This window comes from Chelonia mydas, chromosome 19, assembly GCF_015237465.2.
Source record: "Chelonia mydas isolate rCheMyd1 chromosome 19, rCheMyd1.pri.v2, whole genome shotgun sequence".
NCBI classification, from domain to species: domain Eukaryota; kingdom Metazoa; phylum Chordata; order Testudines; family Cheloniidae; genus Chelonia; species Chelonia mydas.
Window position 1 is genome coordinate 272160 of NC_051259.2, and position 27542 is coordinate 299701.

At 43.8% G+C, this 27542-nt stretch overlaps 1 protein-coding gene across 2 annotated transcripts in view; it reads left to right on the forward strand.

Moving 5' to 3' along the window:
• Nucleotides 1-27542, forward strand: part of LOC119563996 — a 371151-nt gene that overhangs the window by 179999 nt on the left and 163610 nt on the right. Inside the window, exons 2-3 of one of the 2 annotated variants that reach the window (XM_043532011.1) lie at nucleotides 990-1069; nucleotides 3542-3829. In XM_043532011.1, coding sequence (XP_043387946.1) covers nucleotides 990-1069; nucleotides 3542-3829 — 368 coding nt within the window. Of the gene's footprint in view, nucleotides 1-989; nucleotides 1070-3541; nucleotides 5179-27542 lie in introns of those variants that run through there. The other variant, XM_043532010.1, reaches the window with a different exon arrangement.

Genomic DNA, 27542 nt, shown 5'->3' on the forward strand with positions numbered 1-27542 from the left:
AACTTTATTCACACTTTATTGAATATCTGCCATTCAGATTCAACCCCAGTTTTAGTTCTGAGTTTCCAAGACCCTGCTCCGAAGTGTCATCTCAGGATTTTATTAGGAAGCTTCTTCATCCATTTGTTCTAAGTCAGTGGTTCTCAAAGGCGGGGGGGTGATGCAGAGGAACATTTTGGGGTGGGTGGCAGGGCTGGGGCCAGCCCCCATGGGGGGCAGGGAGGGAGTGCTACACTTTCAGCCCCACTCTGCCCCCCAGACCAGCTCCTCCTTCAACCCTGTTCAGCCCTCAGTCCTGTGTTGCCTCCAGGCCCAGCTCTGCCCTCACACCAGCTCCGACCCCAGCTGCAGCTCCACTCCACCCCCTGGCTGTCTCTGCCCTCATTCCCTCTTTGTCCCCAGACCAGCTCTGCCTCTAGCCCCAGCTCCACCTTCATCCCAAGCTCTGCTGCTGAGGAAGCCTTCGCTGTGCAGTAATGTGGTGGGGGAGGGGGATGTGGACAGATTCCATTACTGGCGAGAGGGAGGATGTGACAGGAAAAGTGTGAGCACCACTGTTCTAAGTGAAATTATCTGTCAGGTAAATAATACAGATGTACCACAAAGCTAGGTGAAATTCTGATACATTGAGTGTAAACAAAAAACAAAAAAAAAAGGGGGAGGGGGGCGGGGGGGAAACCCATAGCTGGAAATTCAGATGCTAAATCCAACTGGGAACTGGGACCAAAGGATTTAGAACACACCCGGCCTAACTTGATGGCGGCAGTAGTTAACTTTCAGAAGTCCTGTTCCTGTCAAGTTGGTGACCGCACATTTCTTATAAGTGCTCCTTGTGTCTGCAGACTCTGAAATGCCTAAACGTAAATTAGAGACCATGAGGGCTCCACTTACCAAATAATACATTAATATCAGGGACATTTTAAGGAGGAGGGTTGAAAATTTTTATTTTTTAACTCTTCCTTTTTGTTTATTCATTTCTTCTTGTGTAGGATGCTAGATCCCAGTAAGGACTCAGGCTTACTGAAGAGGAAATTTTGCATCGAGAGAAATGGGAACAGCAAGGAGAAAGGTAATTTTCTTGGACAAAAAAATCTTTGCCCAAAAGCTCTCTCCCATTCCTCAGACAGAGACCTTATGGGGGCTTTCCTCATGTGTACAGCTGCATGTTACAGCAACTCGTATAGCATAAAAGCAGCGTGTAACCTATTCACTGGCTAAGAGGGAGTTTTTGCAACTCCTAAAGCCTTCCCAGTAGAGAGAAACAGTTAAAACAGCAGTGTAAAATAGTGCTATTGAGACCCACCTTCAGTCGGAATCTCAAAAATTTTGTGGCAGAGGGTGTATTTCACAGTACTGATCTTTTAACAGTAAAATAGGGAAGTACATTTGTTTTTGTTTATAAAGATGTTTTTATTACAGATTTTAAGGTGTTAGAGTAGATTCTGTATTATGGACCACAAGATACTAACAAGATTTAATTGCATCTTTGTGTTCATAAATATAAAACTGCATAACCTTTCAAGCATTGAAGATATTACATTAGTCTTATGTAACGTGTGTGTGTGTGTGTGCACATGCTGCATTTATACAGTGCCTGATGTACCAGGATTTGCACACACCTGCCTCTCTGACGCATACTTCCCTGACTTGCATACGTGCATGGGTCCTCGGACTTGTACACACATGCTTTAAAAATTCAAATGAATGTTAGATGAAGCTACATTCTTTGATGCCTTACAATAAATGCCTAATGTATTATAGAATATTTTATTACTAACCTGTTTGTAAATTGTACAACATATGCCATTGTAAGGCAAGAGCATTCTGTGTAGGTATTGTTAAGACAATGACTGTGAACATTTAGTGAAGATTTTAAGTAATTAAAAAGTGTATTCTCCAGTATATGTGTTTTATAATTAAATATGTAGTTTAGCAGTAGAGTTTTGGTATAAAGTGTGTCTAACCACAACATTCCCCTTCCCTGTTGTTATAAAAAGCTCCTGGAGGTGGTGCCATTTAACAAATACATCATCCAGGGATGCTGATCTGTCAGCATACTCCAGCTGAGCTACTAATAGCATTGCTGAGGTGCAGAGCTGACCATAAACTGCATCAGTTATAGGTAGGCAACTGTAGAGCCAATAGGTGCACTGGGAAATGCTTAATAAATTACTAAAAGGAAGCTGGTTTCAGAATCGCAGCCGTGTTAGTCTGTATTCGCAAAAAGAAAAGGAGGACTTGTGGCACATTAGAGACTAACCAATTTATTTGAGCATAAGCTTTCGTGTGCATCCGATGAAGTGAGCTTTAGCTCACGAAAGCTTATGCTCAAATAAATTGGTTAGTCTCTAAGGTGCCACAAGTACTCCTTTTCTTTAAAAGGAAGCTGAGCCTCCTGCAATGAGTGCAACACACAGCAGACTCTGTTCACTGCAACTACCACCATGGTCTTGTTGCTGTCGGAAGGTCCCCACAAAAGGCAATGCTATGTGTACTTGGTGCAGAATTCAGAGGACTCCAATGGGGAGAAAGTGCTTTATATCTTGTGTAGCTCAGGAATCTATTTCAAAACAATGTTAAATTGTGGCATTTCTGAGCCCCTTATGGGGTGGTAACTGCAAAGTGGGATCATTTGTGGCTCTGGCAATTTGGGCTCAGATTTCACAACTATTTCCATTCTATTTCACTGCATACACGTTTCACCTTTTGTTTAAATAGTTTACTCCTCTCCCCGCCCCCCAACTGTCAAGTCAGAGTGGAAACAGGATGGGAACTGGATTTACAATGTGTCACAGGGACTCTTGTACACAGGTATCACAGAGAAGACCCTCCCAAGTTGTCAATAGTATTCTTAAACTCCAGTTGTTGTAATTACCTTTGTGCTGGACTTCATGGCATTCAGAGAGTGTAGAACCTCTATGCAGGTCGCCTGCACAATTGATCATTTTTGCACCAGCCCTGAAGGCAGGGTCCTCTGGAAATGAAAGAGGGAGGGCAGGGGTGTGAGTCAGTATTTGAACAGTAATTTTTAATTTTATTTTCTGCATTGTGTGATGCAGGGAAGGTCTCTCACTCTCATTATGCGTTCAGACTGTTGCTGTTTCTTGCTCCCATTGGAAAGCACACTCTGGAATCAGCTGGAGTCAGCTCCCTGGCAGAGTTCAATGCATACTGTTTTTACATGTAAGAGAGACTGAGTATCTAAAAAAAGTAGGACACAGCCACAATATTGAACAGCAAGGGTACTGTCCAAAGGAAGCCATAGAACTGCACAGACTCTCCACAAATGGTGAAATTAGACTGTAAATTGTGCAGGCAGACCCCTTTACTATATGTACAATAGGCCTTCAGTCCTGACTGGAGCCCCTATGTGTTACTGCAATACAAGAATTAATAATAATGATGTTAAGAGTCATATCGCTTACTTTTGGAGGTGGTGAGCTGAAACTGAAGGCAGAATAGAGCAGAGAGTTGGCATAAGAGCACTTCCAAGAAGCTTTTGGACCTACTTCCAATAGTTATCCCCGATTTTCTTTTTTAGGAATGACATCTGATATCTCCATTACCCACATTTTTGGACAGTGTATGCTTCTGCCAAAGAGATCAATTATGGTGCTTACACAAAATGAACAAAGAAAACAAAAGGCATGGAAAAGTCAACTCCATGTGAAATACAGGAGGAAGATTCTGCATACCCCACTGCTCTCTGTCTGTGTTTCAAGGTTTCCTGACTCAGTTCCGAAGATCCCTCTCCTTCCTCCTTTGTTTCCGTCTCAACCACCTGTGCCCCTCAATTCTGCAAAGTTGAGTTATCAACTAACTATTTCAGGTAAGTTTATGCTTCCATACTTCCCTTTTTGTCCTGCTCTTGTGGCTGCCTGTTTGCTATCTTGTCCCTCTCTGTTTGGCATATTGGACATTCCTTCAGTTATCAGCTCATTTCTTTCTATATTTCCATATTTGTGTTTTGTTAACATTTTCCCTTCTTGCTTGTATGTTATCACTCTTGCAGCTGTCGTTTCCTCCCTGCCCACACATCTACTTATTTTAGCTGCTTATGCCTTCTTCTCTGCTGTCTTCCCTTATGGAAACAGTAACATATGTAGTGAATCAAGCAATCTTTAAACACTCTAAACTTATTAGAATGCATATTTTTCTTAAAAGTTCTGTATAGACTGGATCCCTGAAAGGTCTGCTCGACTCTTGACCCCCAAAATATAATGTAAACTGTCCCTTTCTTCAGCAGTGTGTATTTCTGAACCATCAGGGTTGGAACTCATCTGTTTAGATGTCGCTAAGCTCCTCTATATAGACACAATTCTGTTTCAATTGCAAACTTTATCAGGCCTTCAAAATTCGGCTCTTAATTCCTCCTTGAAATGATGAATTTGTATGTCATGTCACCTCTCTGTGTCTGTTTCCTCATCTGTAAAATGAAGATGCTGCTTGTCTATTTCTTGTGGACTTTGTGTGGTTTAAATCATTAATGTTTGTAAAAACCTTTGAGATATTATAGAAGGGCACAGGATCGCTATAAGATATCAGCCTTCAAGAGTCAAGGTCATCAGTACAGAACAGCATTATGAGCCAGATCAGACCTCTGAATAGGCTTTCCTGCCTATGGGCTCAGAAACTCAGCCACTTTCCACTCAATTTCCTTTGTAGCCTTCCATCAGGGTGGGATTTGCCTCCATCTTCCTCCTCAAGGACTGGCAGGGGTTTCAGCCCCCAAACTCCATTGGTCTTTGGAGTTCCTAGGGCATCCCCAATAAGCCAGTATCCCCAGATCCTGTCCTATGGAAGTGATCACTTCGCATAGGGGGAACCAGTATAAAGGAATGCCAACGGGATCTTGGAATGAATTTTGATTTCTGTTTCTGAATCATAAAGAACAAATGGTATCTCCACAGCATGATGTGCAATCAGGGCTGCTTCAATGAGCTGCTGTACTGTAGCAGAGGATGGACATCTCCATGGCAATGTATTGGCCTTACCCCTGGCAGTGTAGTACAGACAGCTTCCTTAGTGGTAGCTAATGTCAAATGTGACAGAATAGTTTTATTGTTAATTACCAGAAAGTTGAACTTACAAATGTAGAATTATTACCAAAAAAACTGCATTCAAAAATAAAACAATCTAAAATTTTAGAGCCTGCAAGTCCACTCAGTCCTATTTCTTGTTCAGCCAGTTGCTCAGACAAACCAGTTTCTTTACATGTGCAGGAGATAATGCTGCCCGCTTCTTGTTTACAATGTCACTTGAAAGCAAGAACAGGCGTTCGCATGGCACTGTTGTAGCCGGCATCGCAAGATATTTGTGTGTCAGATGCGCTAAAGATTCATATGTCCCTTCATGATTCAACCACCATTCCAGACCACATGTGTCCATGCTGATGACTGGTTCTGCACGATAACAATCCAAAGCAGAGCGGACCAACGCATGTTAATTTTCATTATGTGAATCAGATGCTACCAGCAGAAGGTTGATTTTCTTTTTTGGTGGTTCGGGTTCTGTAGTTTCCGCATCAGAGTGTTGCTCTTTTAAGACTTCTGAAAACACGTTCTACACCTCGTCCCTCTTAGATTTCGGAAGACACTTCAGATTCTTAAACCTTGGGTCGAGTACTGTAGCTATCTTTAGAAATCTCACATTGGTATCTTCTTTGCATTTTATCAGATTTGCAGTGAAAGTGTTCTTAAAATGAGCAACATGTGCTGGATCATCATCAGAGACTGCTATAGCATGAAATATACGGCAGAATGTGGGTAAAACAGAACAGGGGACATACAATTCTTCCCCAAGGAGTTCAGTCACAAATTTAATTAATGCATTATTTTTTTAACTAGTGTCATCAGCATGGAAACATGTCCTCCGGCTGAAGCATGAAGGGGCATACGAATGTTTAGCATATCTGGCACATAATACCTTGCAATGCTGGCTACAAAAGTGCCATGCAAATGCCTGTTCTCACTTTATGGTGACATTGTAAATAAGAAGAGGGCAGCGTTATTTCCTGTAAATGTAAACAAACTTGTTTGTCCTAGCGATTGGCTGAACCAGAAGTAGGACTGAGTGGACTTGTAGGCTCTGAGGTTTTACATTGTTTTGTTTTTGAGTGAAATTATGTAACAAAAAAACCCTACATTTGTAAGTTGCACTTTCACAACAAAGAGATTGTACTACAGTACTTGTATGAGGTGAATTAAAAATACTATTTCTTTTATCATTTTTACTGTGCAAATATTTGTAATCAGAAGTAATATACACTTTGATTTCAATTATAATACAGAATACAATATATGAAAATGTAGAAAAACATCCAAATATTTAATAAATTTCAATTGGTAGTCTATTGTTTAACAGTGTGATTAAATCACGATTCATTTTTTTAATCACAATTAATTTTTTGAGTTAATCGCTTGAGTTAACTGCGATAAATCAACAGCCCGAGTTTTTAGTTCAGAATACCGTATTGTTTTTGTTCTCGGGTCTTTCCTATATGTGCATCTGTCTTTACTGCAATAAATCTAGATGTGTACATGCCTTAACAATTTATAAAATTACTGAATTATGCTCTATTCCAGAGTGTTCATATGAATTATATCCTGCAATAAATATTAATCTGAAATATGTACTGTAGGTACAATATACTGCAGCGAAGGGTTTTTTTAAATCTTGAGCTGTCACATCTGAGCTTTTCTCACTTTTGTTTTTATATGGTTGTACTTTATTTTCTGTGCAATTATTGTGAAATCTAACTACTTTTCTAATCTTTGTTGATTTTGTGTGTGTTATGGGAATCATTCTGTGAATAACCTACTATATAAAGAATTGCAATAATTGCAAATGTACAATACTGCAGAGACTGGACTGTCTATGTACTGACATAAATCATTCTGGAGGTGCAGCTTAGAAGTGAATAACTAAGCACAAAAACACTGCAAGGAATAGGTGTCATATACTGTATGCAGTTTCTTCCAACAAATTAAAGCAGGCCCGGGCCCCGTAACTCCCAATGTGTCCACACTGGCAAGGCAGATATAGCGTCTGGACTCTGCAGCTGGAGCGCCCCTGGTAATCCACCTCCACAAGAAGCATAATGCTTGCTGTGCCCCGGCTGAAATGCCCGGGCATCAGTGTGAATGAGGTGTTGCATTCTGCGCTGTGATTGGCCTCCGGAAACATCCCATAATCCCCTGAAGTGAAGTGGCCACTCTTGTCATTGTTTTGGAATCGGCTACAAGAATGCGGATATGCCCTTTCAAAGTTCAGTTTTTGAGAGCTGGCCTGGGACAAAGCAAGCCATTAGTGTGAAATGCTGCTGTTGTGAGTGTGTGTGAGAGAGTGGGGGTGAGGAGGGTGGTCTGCTGCTGTCTGAACTTACAAAACAGCATACTGACAAGCTCTCAGCCCCCCCAAAACCCACTCTCTCTCCCCCCACATACACACAACATGCTCCCTGTCACGCTCCACGCCCCCCCCCCCCGCGCCCTTTTGAAAAGTACGTTGCAGCAACTTGCACAGTGGGACAGCTACCACAATGCACTGCTCTTTGTGGCATTGCAAGAGCTGCTACTGTGGCCACGCCAGTGTGCTTGCAGCTGACAGTGTAAACACACGGCAGCGGTTTTCCTGCTGCAGTCTCCGAAGGCTAGTTTAATTCCCAGTGCTCTACATCTGCAAGTGTAGCCAAGCCCTAAGGCAGAGGTGAGCAAACTACGGCCCACGGGCCACATCCGTCCCGTGGGACCATCCTGCCAGGCCCTTAAGTTCCCGGCAGGGGAGGTTAGCCCCCAGCCCCTACCCTGCTGTCCCCCCTCCCCCGCAGCCTCAGCTTGCCATGCTGCTAACACTCTGGGCAGCAGGTCTGCGAGCTCCTGCTGGGCAGTGCAGCTGCCAGTCCCAGTGCTCTGAGCGGCATGGTAAGGGTCCGGGGAGTTGCGGGGGTTGGATAAGAGGCAGGGGGCGGTTGGATGAAGTGGAGGTTCTGGGGTAGGGGCGGTCAGGGGCCAGGGAACAGGGGAGGTTGGATAGGTGTGGGAGTCTTGGGGGGCCTGTCAGGGGGAGGGGGTGTGGATGGGGGGAGGGGCAGTCAGGGGACAGGGAGTGGGGGGGGTTGGATGGGGAGGGGCAGTCAGGGGACAAAGAGCGGGGGAGGGGGGTTGGATGGGTTGGGGGTTTTGAGGGGGGGCAGTCAGGGGGTGGGAAGTGCGAGGGGGTAGATATGGGGTGGGGGCCAGGGCTGTTCCCTACCCGGCCCTCCATACAGTTTCTGAACCCCCATGTGGCCCTCAGGCCAAAAAGTTTGCCCAACCCTGGTCTAAGAGACCCTCTTTGCTTTTCAAGGATTTCCTTAACTACTGTGAAGAAATTGATAATAGTAAGCAGAACAGCTGTCCTTTACTCTGTGTAGATAATCGATGTGATACTCGCCGTGCCAAACAAGTGCAGCATTGACCCAGAGTACAGTATAATAGCTTGCCTTTCCAGAGTAACAGATGTAGCATATGTGACTAATAGTTATCCAGGGATTTTTTTGAGGCTTGGTACAATATATATAACAAAATAGTATGATCACTAGTCAGGTAAGCAGCAGCTAAAGTTCATGAGAACCCATATAGATTTGTGACAATCCCTTTGAGCAATATAATGTGTAACTATTTTTAGTTAAGCCAAACCTAGTTGAATGGTGTCTATAATATTCTGTCTAGCACCTGCTAGCTAAAGCACTTAGCCAGAAAATTCTTTCACCTCTCCCCAGTGGAGAAACCATTAGTGCCCTGTAGGTCTAAACTGCAAAGAACTCTGCAGAGGACAAACTCCGTTGTCTGATGCGTCTCTTCCTCACTGCACGACTTCTTCTAGGGACATCTTTAGACTCGCTCAGTGGCTGGATGTTTCTGCAGATGTTGTGTCTTTTAAGCAGCACATGCTCTCTGAGACTCTGACTCTTACTTCCTGATTTCTGTCTCTGTCCTTCCCTTTCTGTGCCTTGGATCTCTTAGGGTTTGTCTACACAGCCGACAGCAGCGCTTTAACGTGGCTGTGTAGTCGCGGCTCCAGCGTTGGGTGAGAGCTCTCCCAGCATGTGATGAAACCACCTGCACAAGGGGACTAGCGCCCAGAGCTGGGAGCATGGCTCTCAGCGCTGTAGAACTGTCTACACTGCCACTTTACAGCTCTGAAACTTGCATCGCCCAGGGGGGTGTTTTTTCACACCCCTGAGTGAAGAAAGTTTTAGCGCTGTAAGTGGCAGTGTAGACAAGGCTGTAGCAGGTCTGAGGTGTATGGCCCATTGTAGTGGCTGTTGGAAATTTTTGTTGGACTTTGTCAGGGTAAAAGCTATGTATTTTTTTTTGCTCCATTTGCTCAAAGATGTATGTAAAGAGCAGGGCCACTTAATTAATGCTGTGACCAAGGACTGCAGCACACAACAGGCTAACAGAACTGAGAACCTGGCAGGACCCCTCCAATGGAAACTAACTCCTGTGGCACTGGCTTTGGTCTTCCTTCTTTCTTCATTTTTATGGACTTGATTATAAACCATTGTTTAGGCCAAACCCTTTAATTCATTGTCTTCTATTTTCTGCTAGGAAGGAAAACACCTGGCTATACATCTTCTGCTGTAAAAAGAGAGTGAAAACTTAGGCCTGTGATTGAACAACCACTGCTTGTTCCCTGCATGGTCAGAGATCTTCTTCGTCAAAACAGATTAACCCTTTCCGCCCTACTTTTCTTTAATCTAAAGCTATGTTTACTGGCCTGCACTATTGAGTTCTGGGGCAGGCGGCTGCTTCCCATTGTGCTATGCTGCCTTGAAAAAATCCTCCTTCATAAAGTGCCTTTCTTAAAGGGCAAGACTTCTCCAATGCCAGTGAGCCATGCTACATGGGGGGAGGGATAGCTCAGTGGTTTGAGCATTGGCCTGCTAAACCCAGGGTTATGAGTTCAATCCTTGAGAGGGGCATTTAGGGATCTGGGGCAAAAATTGGGGATTGGTCCTGCTTTGAGCAGGGGGTTGGACTAGATGATCTCCTGAGGTCCCTTCCAACCCTGATATTCTGTGATTCTATGTGCCTCTTCTAGTCTAAGCCACTGCTATCCTGCACTGCATAATCTTTTTTGCTTGCTTTTTCGTTTCTCTTAGTTTAAGTGACCCTCTTGTACACATGTAGTAGAATGGAGCTACTGCAGACAATGGTACAGCAGATGTGAGAGCCCGCCATGCAGGGCCAGTTTTGCTGCAGCATTCTTATACAGTTATGGGAGAACTGTCTGACTCTGTCATTGTTTTGCCTTGGATGTTTTGACCTCCTCTTTATCAGCGGACCCTTTGGAGGTGCTTAATTCTGACAGACACTGTTTGCATTCTAAGGATGTGCATTATTAGCAGTATGATTGGGTAATGTGATACTGTGAGTTGCATGATGCCTGGTGGGGCCAATTTCAGTCCCTCATGTACCTGTCCCCCACACCCCATCCTCTACATGATGCAGAGGGCATTTTATACCTGCATACCAAGTGGCTCTCATTATGTATGCACTCGAACTTTACAGGCTTTGGGCACAGCATGGTCTCTCCAAGGCAGCACAATGGAATACTGACTAACTGCCAAGTTCAGCTGACACGTTACAGATAAGGCTGGCTGAGCTGAAGTCCAGCTTGAAACTCAGTGCAATCCTCTAGCATGCAACGGTCACCTTCCCAAGAATGAGGCACGTTTGTCTCCCTTTACATTTACATGGGGATTACAAGAGACTAGGAAAGTGCTTTAAAATGATATAATGTCTCTGCACCTCATCAAAACCTTCCCCTTCCACCAATTTCTGCCTGATTTACTGTTAATATAGTACACTCCCATCACCCTGCACTGAGATGCAGTGATTATTTTTCCGTTGCCATAAAGAATGTAAAAGAGATGGGAAAAATCAGTTCAGTTCAGAGGTTTATTTTTTTTAAAAAGGTGTGTTTTTTTTTCTGATCGAGCCCAATAATGTTTCTTATGTCGGCAAAGGGATTTAATAATCAGCTTCTTAGTCCAACAGATGTTTTATGCTTATGTTTGGAAAAATTATTAATGGGAGTTAATTTAGACTGATTGAAATGCTTACAAAGTAAAGTTGTTGTTTTTGCACTAAAGGAAGTAAAGACTGTGATATGTTTCAAGATATTACTTCATAATTTCTACAGTACAATTTATTTTAAAGCTTTAGTTTATGAAAACTTTGTCCAATGGTAAATGTCTATTCAATATGAATTTAGGGATATCTTTTAGGAACTGGAAATTACAAACCCATTTATAATGTATTGCAAAAGTAAATGGCACAAAACAAATGGTTTGGCAGCATTTCTCTTGCTCGGAAAATATTTCTGTTTTGTATGAGGGAGAAAAAACTTAGACCAAAAGAATATTAAGTGGAAAATATTTTCTAAAAGAAAGTGCTGGTTAATTTTTACCCAGCAGGTGACTGTTCACAGCAATTTAATATAGATGTACAAGACCAGTTTTCAAACGTGGGTCTCTTAACTGCATCTGTAAATCCGAACAGGATGCAAGAATGTGTCTGTGGACTATGACAATTGACACCTTAGAAATATATACTATAACAATAAAACCCTTTTTTTTTTTTAATGCTCCTTCTAGTAATACTAATGTGTGTCCATTTGGAGAGGCTGACAGCTTTTTGGCATCCTGAGTTAAAACTGGGCCCCAGGTTTTAGGAGAAACCTCACGTAACTGGCTATAAACTGGATATGTGGAGCCAGTTACCAAAGCAGCCACAACTGCTTGTGCCCTCAGCAGCTTATAAAAGTTACTTTTCTTCACTGATACAACATCCATTCATTATACTAAACTGGCAACTCTGTTTCCTATTTGAATTATTCTAAAGTGTGTCAAAAAGGGCTCTTTGCAGAATACTTAAGAAGGAAAGCAGGATTCATTTGGAAGAAAGTGCCACAGGTGAATTTGATTGCTTGCCCTCTTGTGCTAGAAATGCTCAGACAGATTGAATGCCTTTTATGTCCACCTTGTCATGTTACTATAATGAGAGCACTGGGGTATTAGGATGGAAATTTCATAAGGTACTTTCCTATAAACACGCAGAGGTATATCTAAAACTTGTCAAATGGGCTTGGTAAAACGAACCCCACTGGAACTGATTGGCGCGATTTAGCACTAGTGTTTTATTTGTATGATCGTGGTAACCAGCAAGGCAGTTTTCAGAGTAACAGCCGTGTTAGGGTGACCAGCAAGGCAGTGTTGTCTAGTGGATTGAACATGGGGCCGTGACGCAACACTCATTGGTGTTCCGAGCTCTCCTGGTGACTTTCTGGGCTGCTGGGCAAGTCCTTAATCCCTCTCTTCATTAGTTCATCTGTTTATAAAACGGAAATAACATTTAATTACTACACAAAAGGCTGAACTGATCTAAAGTCTGTATAAAGCTCTGAAGTCCTTGATTGAAGGGTGCCATAGGGTGCAAAGAATTTTTATGCATTTTATTCCTCAAGATAACAATTACAGCCTTTTAATTAACAAGACGAAACCCAAAGACAATGGCCACTCTGATCCGTGCAGAGAAGTTACTGTTTTTCATTGTGTAGAGTAGCATTCCACCTGGTCTTGTGTAGGTCACAAGTGAAGAATACTGCTAGCAAATATCTTCAGTGCCCAGAGATGGGACACTAGATGGGGAGAGCTCTGAGTAACTACAAAGTATTCTTTCCCAGGTGTCTGGCGGGTGGGTCTTGTCCACATGCTCATGGTCTAATTGCTCCCCACATTTAGGCTTGGGAAGGAATTATTCCCCAGGTCAGATTGGCAGAGACCCTGGGGTTTTTTGCCTTCCGCTGCTGCATAAGGCATGGGTCATTTGCTGATTTGAGCTAGTGTAAATGGTGGATTCTTTGTAACTTGGTGTCTTCGAGGACGTCAGTAACTCAACCAGAGGTTATGGGCCTGTTGCAAGAGTGGGTGGGTGAGGTTCTGTGGCCTGCGATGTGCAGGAGGTCCCACTAGAATCATGATGGTCCCTTCAGCCTTAAAGGCTATGAGTCTCTGAGATTCTGACGTAGAGTGGCCTCTGTTGAAGGAATTCACTTCTTTTGAGTATGACTCCATCCCTGCAGATGATTTGATCTTCAACCTAACCCCTTGTAATGACTGTATTCTGTTTTTCTTTTCTGGGCACAGATAGTGGAAACATATCCATTGGAAAGCATAGGAAGAGAAGAAAAGGAGTACTTGTGGCACCTTAGAGACTAACCAATTTATTTGAGCATAAGCTTTCGTGAGCTACAGCATCCGATGAAGTGAGCTGTAGCTCACGAAAGCTTATGCTCAAATAAATTGGTTAGTCTCTAAGGTGCCACAAGTACTCCTTTTCTTTTTGCGAATACAGACTAACACGGCTGTTACTCTGAAACCTGTCATAGGAAGAGAATAAGCTACCTATGTTGCACTGGTATTGGTGGCTGCAGGAGGTGCAGGGCAATAATAAATTGGATTGAGGTGATAGAATGATCTTTGCTGCTGAGAGATTTTTGCCCCCAAGGTTTTACTTGCTTTGCATAAGGCAGTTCCATCTTTTCACTTCAGTTAAAAACAAGTGAAATTGCACTGGCAAAATGCATGATGATCTACCTGAGTGTGGAGTTGGCCGAAAAGTAGAAAGTTTTGCGAATCTGATAAGTGTATTTTCCTGATCTCACTGGGCCTGCTCTTTTACCGCTTACCATCAAGTTATCTTTGTGAATTTTGCCCTTTGGTACATGGGAAGCACTGCAAACTTTGGTGACGTTATGACACCTTCTTTTTCTGCCTTATATCTGTTCAATAGTGATTAAAAAAGGGTGGTGAAATCTTGACAAAATATTTGCAGCAAATAGTGCAGTTTGCTCCTGAGACAGTCACCGTATTTGGGGACTTAGAAACGTAGTATGTCAGCTTGCTTTATGGGCTAGAGTTGCAAGCAAAAGCATTTAATACAATGTCACTAATATCTTTAGCTGGAAATAAAGAACACTTTGCAATTCAGGCTGTGGGTGTACCTCCTTGATCATTGTCCTATGCTTAGCCACCACCTCTCAAACTCACCATCACTTCCATCTATCTGTCTTAGGCTTTGTCTACGCTGGACTTCAGTCGGCAACACTTTTGTTGTTCAAGGGTGTGAAAAAAACACCCTTCCCACCCTGAACAACAAAAGTTTTGCTGACGAACAGCGCTTTGTCAGCAGGAGAGCGCCACTGCCGACAAAGCTACCACTGCTCGTTGGGAGTGAAAGTTTTTGTTGGCGGGAGAGCTCTGTCCTGCCGACAAACAGAGGCTACACTGCGCGCCTTTTAGCAGCACAGTTGTAGCGGCACAGCTGTGTCGCTAAAAGGTGCGTAGTGTAGACATGGCCGTAGAGTTTGTGCTTCCACCTATCTCTCTAGTGTCTAAGTGACTTCCACGTAGATAGATTGGCAGCAGCGTGGTGCTTAGTGGACTTCATAGAATGTTTGGCTTATTCTGCTTTTGGGTTATAAAAACCTCTGCTTGGCATGTTTTTGGCTTGATTTTCTTTTCTTTTTTAAGGGAAAGAGGTGATGGCTGGTGCTCAATGTCATTCTGGTTATTGTGAAGAAGCTATATTAGACAGGAAGGTTTTGCAGCATTTCCTAAAGGTAGTCACACCCTTGACTAATTTAATTTCTGGAACCACAACCAGATCCTCTGAGAAAGCTTTATCCTGGATCTGACACACATTGTATGGGTGTCTGTACGTTGGAAGGTGATCACATCTTTGCTGTCAGCCCCAGGATGTGGAATTTGCTTCCTGCTGAAATTCATCTCAGTCTACCTCTTCCCTCCTTTAAAAACACACAAAACAGAATGCCATTAAAATTGAAGAAAAACCATTCTGCGGCAACAGACATGGTTTTCTATTTCTACAGAGGAATGCAAACTTGTAAGTTCAACAAGAAAGTCAGAAGTCCATCTGTTTTAGTTTGTTTGAGACTTAGCTTATGAGAAGAACTTTCCCCACGTGCTCAGATGAGGCTCAGACTGTTTGGGTATGTTCAGGACTTGCTATTTGGCTTTCATATAATCTAAAGTTTGTGTTCATAAGTATAAATTGTACAGCTGCCCTGTGGTAGCTCGTATTTTGTAGATCAAACATAAGTGAACTTAAACTGCCCTTTACAGATAAATCAAATAGTCCGACAACACAGATTTATTTGCAAATCATTTTTCAAAGTTCATGTAAGTAGCTTTCAAAACAGGAAAAATAAGCAGCTAGAATAAATATTCTAACATTTTAAAAAACAAATAGAGTAGTTATTTTTAACTTTCAAACTGCCTTTCTTCATAATTTTCAGTGGGACTTGACAACTCTAATCTTTGACTCCAAAATGAATGGCTTCTGGCTAAAATGATCTCAGATCAAATCCAGCCTTAATCGTTGCACAGAACAAACTCTATGGGCGCTAAGATGGTGACACTTTGATGTCTGCACATGTATGCTTTACATACAGAGACACAGCTTTAAAGAATTAAATATATATAAATATAAATTATATTAAATATAGCCATATAGTAAAACAATATTTTATAGGACATACAATAAAGAAATGTATATGAAATAGCATGATTATAGGCTCAGTTCTAGCTCTGCCAGTGATTTAGTGCTTAGCGCTTTCCTAGATAGTTCCACCCACTTTTTGAAGAGGACTGTTCACCCTGGGCTCTGTTGCAGAGGGGATTGTATCTGCATTGCACTAGGCTAGCCTTCTCCAGGGCCGGGTCCCATGCAGGACTGGAGTGACTCTGGTCCTTTAGCTCCTTGAAGTAAATTCTTCTCTAGTGCTTTGTGCTTCTGCAGTTAGGGTGAAAACTTTAAAGATTAGGGTGAGAGCAGTTAAAACCAAAGCAACACTTTTGATTTTGAAAGGTGATTATTTCAAAACACTATTCACACACTCAGGCTTTAAGAGACAATAGGGGTTAGGCCATGTTCTTGAGCAAAACTCAGTTGAAATGCAGTATCAGGCCCTAAAATAACTGAAATTGGAATATATTTGGTGCCACAGATTTTAGTGATGTAATCTGTTGCACCAGATTAAATACACTGAGTTACTGCTTAGGGCAGCAGTGGACAAATACAGGTAGAGGATATTTCTTCCTACAGCCTTAATCTTATTTTCACACTGTGGTGCTTCTAGAGTATTTATAAATTGCTGTCCAGAGTGAAGAGTAGATTGCAGTAACTGAAATGTTCTTACAGGTGTGTGGGGGAGGGCTATCAGTCCACTGATGGCCAGTAATCAGTGTTAGTAGTATTAAACCCATTTCACTTGGTGGTAGTAGTATTCATTTAGTTATGCCTTAGAGCAGGAGTCTCCAACCTTTTTATGTCCAAGATCATTTTCTGAATTTAAGGGCAACCCAGGATCTGCCCTGCCCCTTCTCCAAAGCTCCCCCCCCCTCACTTTCACCGGGTTGGGGTAGGGGTTTGGGAGGGGGTCTGGGCCCTGAGCTGGGGCCGAGGGGTTCACAGTGTGGGAGGGGCTCTGGGCTGAGCCTGGGGCAGGGGGTTGGGGTGCAGGAGGGGGTACAGGGTGCTGGCTCTGGAAACGGCGTGGGGCCTTGGCAGCCCCACTGCACCGCTGGAGATCATAATCGACTGGGAGAGCCTCTAAGACTGAGGCTGGTGACCACTGCCTTAGAAGGTAAGCTCCCTACAAGGATAGGCATTTGAGGAAGCACACCTGGAGCAGAAGCAGTTCAGTGTGTAGGAGCTGGGTGTGTCTGGTAGGGTTGCCAACTTTCTAATTGCACAAAACCAAACACCCTTGCTCTGCCCCTTCCCTGAGGCCCTTCCCCCCACTTGCTACATTCCCCCTCCCTCAGTGGCTTGCTCTCCCCCATCCTCACTGTAACGATGCTGCCTTTAGTGGGACACTTCTGAGCATAGGCGCCAACTTCTCCTGGCACCGGTGGATGCTCGCATCCCCACGGCCCTGCCCCAACTCCACTCCTGCCCCGGCCCCTCCTGCCCCGCCCCTTTTCAACCCCTTCCCCAAAGTCCCTCCCTGTGCCTATTGGGCCCCTTCCCCAAATCGCTGGCCCCGCTTCTCTCCCCCCCCCCCCCCATCTCCCCTGAGTGCGCCACGTTCCCGCTCCTCCCACCTCCCTCCCACAGCTTGTTACGCCGTGAAACAGGTGCTTTGTGGTGGCAAGCACTGGGAGGAGAAGTGGGGACACAGCGTGCTCAGGGGAGGAGGTGGAGGTGAGCTGGAGTGGGGGGGCAGGGAGCTGCTGGTGGGTGCAGAGCACCCACCAATTTTTCCCTGTGGGTGCTCCAGCCCCGGAGTACCCACGGAGTCGGTGCCTATGCTTCTGAGAGTATCAGTTCAGGGCAAATTGCTTAGAGCAGGGCAGTTACAGCCCAAGGCTGGGGTTCCTTTGCACACCAAGGCAAACCAAACCAGCCAAAGAGAAGACTTCAGTTTTACCCCACTGGCTATCTAGAAGTCATACAAGCAATTCCCTTAGACACTCCAGTTTCCAGGAATCACCACCAGTGACACTCATTATGGGGATGAATGGTTATGAAAACCAATATCCCAGTAAAAGAAAAAGGTTCTCCCGATCCCAAAGGACCAAGTCCGAGACCCAGGTCAATATACAAGTCAGATCTTACCCACAAATCACGATGTTGCCAATCCTTTAGAATCTAAAATCTAAAGGTTTATTCATAAAAGGGAAAAGATATAGATGAGAACTAGAATCGGTGAAATGGAATCAATGACATACAGTAACGGCAAAGTTCTTGGTTCAGGCTTGCAGCAGTGATAGAATAAACTGTAGGTTCAAATCAAGTCTCTGGAGAACATCCACAGCTTGGATGGGTCATTCAGTCCTTTGTGCAGAGCTTCAGTGTAGCAAAGTCCCTCCAGAGGTTAAAAGCCGGATTGAAGACAAAATGGAGGGGTTTCCATGGCCATTTATATTCTCTGCCCTGTGGAAGATCACAGCAGCAAGATGGAGTTTGGAGTCACATAGGCAAGTCACATGTCCATGCATGACTCAGTTCTTTACAGGCCAATGCCATTGTTTACATGTTAGTTTGAACATTCCCAGGAAGGCTCAGATGTGGATTGTTGTCTCCCAAAGTCCATTTTCAGTTAAGTGTTTCTTGAGTGGGCACTTACTGAGAATAGTTCTTTCTCAAGAAGCTGACCAAATGCTTCACTGAGGCTACTTAGAATCAAAACACATTGAGATACAAGTATATAGCCAATATTCATAACTTCAACTACACAAATGATACACACGTACAGATAGCATAATTATACCCAGCAAAGCATAACCTTTTTATAGACACCTCACATGACAACCTTTGTACAATATTTGCTGCAAATATATAACACTGGTCGCAACAATGATCTGTACGGTCATAGTTTATGTCAATAACGTCACACTCACTCACTTTCACTGGGCTGGGGCCGGGAGTTGGGGGGTGTGAGGGGGTGAGGGCTCTGGCTGGGGGTGCGGGCTCTGGGGTGGGGCAGGGGATTTGGGCTCGGGGTTGGGGCATAGGTTTACCTCAGGCAGCTCCCAGTCAGCGGTGTAGCAGGGGAGCTAAGGCAGGCTTCCTGCCTGTTCTGACTCCGTGCTGTGCCCCGGAAGCAGCCAGCAGGTCCAGCTCCTAGGAGGAGGTGTGGCAGGTGGCTCTGTGCACTGCTCTCACCCACAGGCACTGTCCCTGAAGCTCCCATTGGCCGCGGTTCCCGGCCAGTGGGAGTGCAGTGTCAGTGCTTGGGGTGGGGGCAGTACGTGGAGCCCTGTGGGCCCCCCCGCCACCTAGGAGCCGGACCTGCTGGCTGCTTCTGGGGCACAGCGTGGAGCCAGGACAGATAGGGACTAGCCTGCCTTTGCTCCACAGCATCACCCATGCTTTTAATGGCCCAATCAGAGGTGCTGACCAGAGCTGCTAGGGTCCCTCTTCAACCACCTGGTCAACCTAGTCTGGTGAGGGTGCTACTGTCTGCTTAATGCATGAAATAAAAAGAAGCTATGAAAACTACACACCCTGAAGGCAAGTGCTTGTTGCTTCAGATTTGTGCCCTAACCCAAGAGAGAACCTTGCAGGTAAAGCATCACACGTTATATGTAATTTGCTGTAGGCATGTGATAGAGTCTAAAACACAGCAAAAGCCTGAAGTATCATGGTACAGAAATAAAATGCAATGCTCCTTGACCCACTAAAAGCTCCAGATGCAAAAACTTATCAGGGCTCCTTGTTTTTTCAGATTTTAGAATTTTATTTTCTTTGTTGATAGTCATTGATGTGAAATCCAGAAGTCATGTTTACATTTGTATTCCCAAAATTTCCTATTTCCAAAGTAGAGCTGGATATCTGCAAGAGACTCTGGAAATATCACTTATATTCACCCTAAAACTCAAATTGTCATAGCTTTGGGTTACTGTCTGAGAGGCAGTGTGGTGCAGGGATATGAGTACAGTAGTGGGAATCTGGTGTTCCTGGGTTTGTACCTAGCTCAACTGCTGACTCAATGTGTAGATATGGGAAAAACCACTTAATCTCTGCCTAGTTTTTCTGCCTTTAAAATTGGAAGAATCATACCCACCTGAGGTGCTGGGAAGCTTCTTATAAAGTTGTGCACCATATTGAATGTGTAAAATGCTATATGAGTGCTAAATGTTGTCCATCAAATGTGGTGATTAAATGTCCATTTTGCCCATGCTGACAGTACAGAAACCCTTTGAATATCCTTTAGCAAGTTATTAACTCTAATTGACTGAATAGCGGGTTAGACTCAAAACTTTAGGTGTTGGGGAAAGCAGAGCAATTTTTATATATATTTTATAAACCGGGCTTTTCATGAATGATAATAAATGACTCAGAAGGCACCTGTGCTATTTCTTTAAGGGCAGGGAATTGTAAGTAGTTTGTGGTAGGAAAAAATATGGACACCAAAGAAAGGCATTTTGTCAATTTCTAGGTTATCACGTTTTCACTGGCACCGTTGAACATAGCAGGCAGTAGAGACACAGTAAGCTCAGGGTAAAGCTATAAATCGAACACCTGAAATATGCATTTAACTTTAATTAGCATACAATAATTGTTTCAATTAATTTAATATTTTATGTGAAGCATAACCTCTGCTGTTGACTGTGTGAATACAGTTTCGTAGACGTACTCACCACCATGTACAATTCTAGCACCAGAAGACACCCAAATGTATATTGAGAAGGCAAATTCTATCACCTAAGGGTGCAGGCATTAGAATCTATTAACTATGCAAGTAGCTATTCGGCATTGGTGAGGCCACACTTGGAGTATTCCGTCCAGTTTTGGTCCTGCCACCACAGAAGGGATGTGGACAAATTGGAGGGAGTTCAGCGGAGGGCAACGAAAATGATTGGGGGGCTGGGGCACATGGCTTACAAAGAGAGGCTGAGGGAACTGGGGTTATTTAGTCTTCAGAAGAGAAGAGTGAGGGGGGATTTGATAGCATCCTTCAACTACCTGGAGGGGGGTTCCAAAGAGGATGGAGCTTAGCTGTTCTCAGTGGTAGAAGAGGACAGAACAAGAAGTAATGGTCTCAAGTTGCAGTGGGGGAGGTCTAGGTTGGATATTAGGAAACACTATTTCACTGGGAGGGTGGTGAAGCACTGGAATGGGTTACCTAGGGAGGTGGTGGAATCTCCATCCTTAGAGGTTTTTAAGGTCTGGCTTGACAAAGCCCTGGCTGGGATGATTTAGTTGGTGTTGGTCCTGCTTTCAGCAGGGAGTTGGACTAGATGACCTCCTGAGGTCTTTTCCAACCCTATGATTCTAGCTGTTAATGCTGGAATAGTGTGCATACAGGGTTTTCAGAGTAGCCACTGCCAGGAGTGTGAGTCATCCTGTTGTTCCCTGCCTCCAGCGAGAGGGACTCTTTGTCCTGGTAGCTGGCTGTCAGCTCCCTGACACAAATAACCTTTCAGCCACTCAAGCTCTCTCCTCTGGACTGTATTCAGTCCTAACTTTGGCTCTGTCTGCACTGCACTTTTGTCCGTAAAACTTTTGTCGCTTGAGGTATGAAAAAACCACAGCCCTGACCGACAAAAGTTTTCCCGGTGGAAAGCTCTGGGGTGGACAGCACTTTGTTGGCGGGAGAAAAGCTAGCAGGAGAGCTCTCTCCTGCTGACAAAGAGTGGCGACGCTGCATGCCTTACAGCGGCAAGGCTTTAGCAGCACAGCTGTGCTAGTGTAAACTGCGCAGTGTAGACATAGCCTTTGCCTGGCAGGTTCACAGTAGGTGCGCCCTAATCCCCGAGTCCCTTTGAATCATATTCGTGTGGTGTCCAGTCCCTGACACTAGCTACTCACAGAAATTCCATATCCTGTGCACCCAAGAGTGCACTGTACTCCAGTTTACCAATTTTACCTCAAACCAGTGCTCCTGTAAACTACACAGCACTTGTGAACACTTATAATAAAACAGAAGGAAGTTTTGTTTAAGAAAGAATAACGATTTAACTAGAAACAAGAGGGTGGAAACAAATGGTTCCAATACAAAACAAAATCATAAAATGCGAAGCTTGGCAACATTTATCAATAGTTAGCTTTCCTATAAAATAAAGTAGGTTTTCCCCTGCAAGTTCTGTCTTTTGCAGAGCTGGCTGGTTTCACAAGAACCAGGACTCAAACATTCATGAAAGCACCCTCACTCCCCAAGAGGTTTTTGTTGAATGGATCCAGAGTGCTTCTCCCTCCTCTGTGTTATAATGAAAACAGCCTTTTGTTTCTATTCATGGTCAGATCTTGTATTGACGAAAGACCCAAAGTTTGCCAGTTGACAGAAAGAGCTTGACTGAAGATAATTGGATAGTGGGCTGGGGGAGTGCGCGCTCTATATAAATTGATCTTTCCCCTAGATCAGCAGGATCCAGTTTGTCTTCCAGTTCTGCAGGGAGGGTTGTAATGTTCCTTTTTCACCTCCAAACAGTTTTCTTTGGTGTGCCTCTGGCTTTCCATTGATAGCTTTGGGAGGGAGCAAGACTAATGAGTTGAGCTTTGCATTACCTGGCTGGCTGACTAGGGAGGAGTGACAACTCCCTCTTGCTTGAATGGGCCATCACCGAGGCACAGCATCTCCTAGGGATCAATTTCTACTCCAAGTCTGTAAAGCACATTTTATTCGTTAAATGTTACCTCTACATACTGCTCAGCATGATTGTGAGTCTTGAGAAGTTGTAAGCTTTCTGTAGGTACTTAACATGATATCCCTTATGGATAAATACCTGCAAGATATGTGTTCGGTGTAACGAATTTGTCAGGTCTGAGGTGAGAGCTATTTACAAAGAACAGGGGACCCTTTGCCAATGGGATCTCAGTGTCAGTGTTTTTGCATAAAAGCTTTGTGGACATGCTAGAGGAAGTTGAAGTCTGGAGATCAGACCCTGACTGATTGATTGTTTATTAGAACAAAATCTGTATTTATTACATCAACCTTCAAAACATATCTCAGCTGTTTTACTCACCAGTATATTACCAAGTTTTGAAACCTAAAACATGTAGTGTGGGTGGGATCTGAAGTCTCCTGTTGTTGGAAATCTGATTAAAAGGTACAGTGATAGATGTTATAAATTAAATTACTGTCAATGAAGACTAGAGAGAACCAGTACTTAGGACAGATTAGAGTAATGAAAATATTTTGCCACTAGTGGGAGGGGACTCCAGGGGTATGTCTACACTGCATTTTAAAACCCGCAGCAGTGAGGCTGAGTCTACGGACTCAGACTTGCGCTACAGTGTTAAAGCCAGCAGAGTTGATGTTGCGGCTCAGGTTCTGAAGCCTACCCTCTCCCCAGGCCTGCTGTTTCCTAACATATTCTCCATGCATCTGAGTAGGTAAAGCCTGGCACTCGTCGGACTGTTCAGTCATCTGCTCTTTGCTTACGCTATCTGTGCTGAATGCTACAGCGATTTTATCAGGTTAAAAACCATTGCAGCCTCTTAGTACAATGCCAATTCGGTAACTTCACATAGTCTTTTATCCCATTTTACTGGTATATTGTTGGGGTACAGCATAAATAACACAATCCAACAGAAGTCTGCTGATGGTTGAAAGTAATTCACGGTGTGCGTTAAAACCCATTGAAATATACTAGGACTAGAAAAAGATTTAAGAAGGGAAAGAGTAGCAAATTGGTTAATGTGTAGGTGGTTGCCATTTGTGTACACTGCATCTTGCACAGAAGTAGGGTTGATATTTTAAAAGGGCATAGTAGTTTGTGACCAGATTGAAAATATACTGCTCTGAAATTAAAGCGCCTGATGTTGGCTAAGTGCTGAGTGTAAGTCAGTGCAATCTGTGTTTGTTAAACCCTGCTAATGTTCACGAATACAAACAGTCCCTGCCCCAGAGAGTTTACAGATGGGATGTGCAGCAACACACCAGAGATTAAGGTGACTCAGGGTCATTTTTAAAAAATAATTCTGTAGAGTAAGATAATTATAAACTAAACGTATTGAGGGCATTCAACAAGTCTACCTCAGATTAAAGTTAATTGTGATCCCTTAGGTGAAAGGCTAATGTTTTTCCTGTTATAAAGTGTGGCCATTCTTTTCCCCACAGTGCTCTGAGCTACTTCACTACAGCTCAGGAATGTAATTGGCATTTTTGGTCCTTTGGGCTGGTGGAGACTTATTGCAGAAGTGACAGAATCAGCTTTCAGGGAGAATGGAGCCAGATGACATCGCAGCTCTCAGAGGCCTGGTACCGCAGAAGCTGCTTTAATTCTGGAGGCACTGCTTGCCCATCTCTGCAGCCAACAGGAAAGGAAACAAGGGCAAAACAAACTCACATGGGTAAAAAAAATATAGTATTACAAATTCAAGGCATCTTTGGTTTTCTTATATCTTACTAGGAAAATACAACCTAGGTGGAGTACTATAACTGGTTGGAAAACTGTTCCCAGAGAGTAGTTATCAGTGGTTCACAGTCAAGCTGGAAGGGCATAACAAGTGGGGTCCCGCAGGGATCAGTTCTGGGTCTGGTTCTGTTCAATATCTTCATTATCTTTAGAAAATGGCATAGAGCATACACTTATAAAGTTTGCAGACAATACCAAGCTGGGAGGGGTTGTAAGTGCTTTGGAGGATAGGATTAAAATGATCTGGACAAACTGAAGAAATGATCTGCGGTACAGAGAATGAAATTCAATAAAAACCAAAGTACTTCACTTAAGAAGGAACAATCAGTTGCACACATACGAAATGCGGAATGACTGCCGAGGAGGGAGTACCTCTGGGGTCATAGTGGATCACAAGCTAAATATGTGTCATCAACAGTGTAATGCTGTTGCAAAAAAAGCAAACATAATTCTGGGATGTATTAGCAGGAGTATTGTTAGCAAGACACAAGAAGTAATTCTTCCGCTCTACTCCACGCTGATTAGGCCTCAGCTGGAGAATTGTGTCCAGTGCTAGGTGCCACATTTCAGGAAAGATGTGGGCAAACTGGAGAAAGTCCAGAGAAGAGCAACAATGATTAGGTCTAGAAAAAATGACCTATGAGGAGTGAGAAAATTGGGTTTATTTAATCTGGAGAAGAGAAGTCTGAGAGGGGACATGATAACAGTTTTCAAGTACGTAGAAGGTTATTACAAGGAGGAGGGAGAAAAATTGTTCTTCTTAAACTCTGAGGACAGGACAAGAAGCAATGGGCTTAAATTGCAGCAAGGGCAGTTTAGGTTGGACATTAGGAAAACTTCCTGTCAGGTTTCAGCGTAGCAGCCCTGTGAGTCTGTATCCGCAAAAAGAACAGGAGTACTTGTGGCACCTTAGAGACTAACAAATTTATTAGAGCATAAGCTTTTGTGGGCTACAGCTCACTTCATCGGATGCATAGAATGGAACATATAGTAAGAAGATATATACACACATACAGAGAAGGTGGAAGTTGCCATACAAGCTGTAAGAGGTTAATTAATTAAGATGAGCTATTATCAGCAGGAGGAAAAAACTTTTGGAGTGATAATCAAGATGGCCCATTTAGACAGTTGACAAGAAGGTGTGAGGATACTTAACTTAGGGAAATAGATTCAATATGTGTAATGACCCAGCCACTCCCAGTCTCTATTCAAACCCAAGTTAATGGTATCTAGTTTGCATATTAATTCAAGCTCAGCAGTTTCTCTTTGGAGTCTGTTTTTGAAGCTTTTCTGTTGCAAAATTGCCACCCTTAAATGTTTTACTGAGTAGCCAGAGAGGTTGAAGTGTTCTCCTATTGGTTTGTGAATGTTATATGTAACAGTCAGGGTAGTTAAGCACTGGAATAAATTGCCTTGGGAGGTTGTGGAATCTGCATCATTGGAGATTTTTAAGAGCAGGTTAGGCAAATACCAGTCAGGGATGGTCTTCTAGATAATACTTAGTCCTGCTATGAGCGCAGGGGAGTGGACTAGATGACCTCTTGAGGTCCCTTCCAGCATAGGTTCTGACTCCATGGGTGCTCTGGGGTTGGAGCACCCATGGAAAAAATTAGTGGGTGATTAGCTCCCACCTTCAGCCAGCTCCTCCACTCCCCTCCCAGCACCACCTGCTTGCTCATTGCACTGCTAATCAACTCCTCCCCCTCCCTCCCAGCATCCCACCCACCGCAATCAGCTGTTCCACACTTGCAGGGAGAGGCCTGAGGAGGCAGTGTGGGGGCTTGGGGGAAGGAGTGCAGTGGGGGCAGGGCCTGGGGCGGAGCAGGGATGGGAAGAGGTGGGCTGGGAGTGGGAGCTTGGGGGAAGGGGTGAAGTGGGGGTTGAGCCCCCCCCCCCCCCCCGGGGCAAGGAGGAAGCCAGCACCTGTGTCTTCCAGTCCTATGATTAGGCTATAGTAATGCAGAGTCACTAGAGACTTGGGGAAAGATGGACTGGATCTGAAATTACTTTACCCACGCTTATCTAAAAGTGCTTGTGTTCACAGACTGAACTAATTACCTAAAGATTGAGTGTTTACTGATTTTTGAACCCATATTTTCATACACAGCTGGGAGCGTGCATACCAAATCTTAGCACAGTAGCTCCTGGTTTGTTTGATAAACCTTGGCACTCAAGATGCCTGGGCTGTAGCAGTCAGTTCAGAGTTAGAGATCAGCCTCAAATCTGAGGCTTCCTACCTTTGGAGGTGCGATCCCCTTTGGAAATTGAGTCTGTGGCCTGCAGACACTTACTATAGAAGTCTTAAACTGAAAAATGACTGAACAGAATTCAACTATAAACGTTGCACGTGTTTGGCACCGCATTTGATGCAGCGTGAGAAAGGGCACTTCACCGTGGGCTTCTATGGCAATGACAGCACTTCTGGGTTTTGACCTGTAGGTGGGGAATTCACATACTTTTGATTGATCAGAAAAATAGAATGCCTTTTCTGGGATCTGAAACTTTATTTTCATAGTCACCTTTCATTGACCCTTTAGACATAGTCTCTGGACCCCAGAGGTCCATGGACTACAGGTTGAAAACCACTGATCTAAAGATTTATTAACTAGGAAAAGGAAATGAGAATTATTTACAAGGTTAAAGCAGAAAGAAAAGGAGTACTTGTGGCACCTTAGAGACTAACCAATTTATTTGAGCATGAGCTTTCGTGAGCTACAGCTCACTTCATCGGATGCATACTGTGGCAGTTTCCACAGTATGCATCCGATGAAGTGAGCTGTAGCTCACGAAAGCTCATGCTCAAATAAATTGGTTAGCCTCTAAGGTGCCACAAGTCCTCCTTTTCTTTTTGCGAATACAGACTAACACGGCTGTTACTCTGAAACCTGTCAAAGGTTAAAGCAGGTAACCATACAAACACTAATGAGTTCCAGTCTTAGGTTTGAAAAAGTAATAGAAGTTTTTGTGATAAGCAGGTTTTATATGTCCTTTAGGGCTAACTCAGGCCAAGCACTGTGGATCTTTTGCTTATGCTCCGTAATCCTTGCCCCTCAGAGTCCAAGCAGCATAAAGATACAGTTCCTCCTTGTTCAGGCTTTTTATTCCTTCCCTCCTCCTGCTTCCAGTTGCAAATTCAGCTGTTGGGAGGAATTCGCTTGCATATCTCCTCTTTGAGGGGAGTGGGGGGAGAGCAATCAACAAAGTCTCTTGTCCTCTGATCCACAATAGTTCCTCTAATGTCAATGGACCTTCTCTGTTGGGCAGGACATAACACCTTTTGTTGTAGGCCAGCATTTCACGCTAATTAATGTCTCTACCTGTCAGGTGACTTCCAAAGCTACAGTGGTTTACTATGCAAACACTCAAATATTACCTTACAGTATGGGATACAGATGTTATAAGACATTAATGCATTCAGCAGTTGACAAGCGTTCAATACAATCTAAACACTAAGCACACTTTTATAACTCTAACACCTGTTTTAACAATACTAACACGCAGGTGTGCCAGACTGGTTCCAGCTATGTATTCGTAAGTGTACACTTGAGATCTAGGGGTCTTGGCATGAACTGGCACCTCAACGACAAGCATCACAACTTCATTG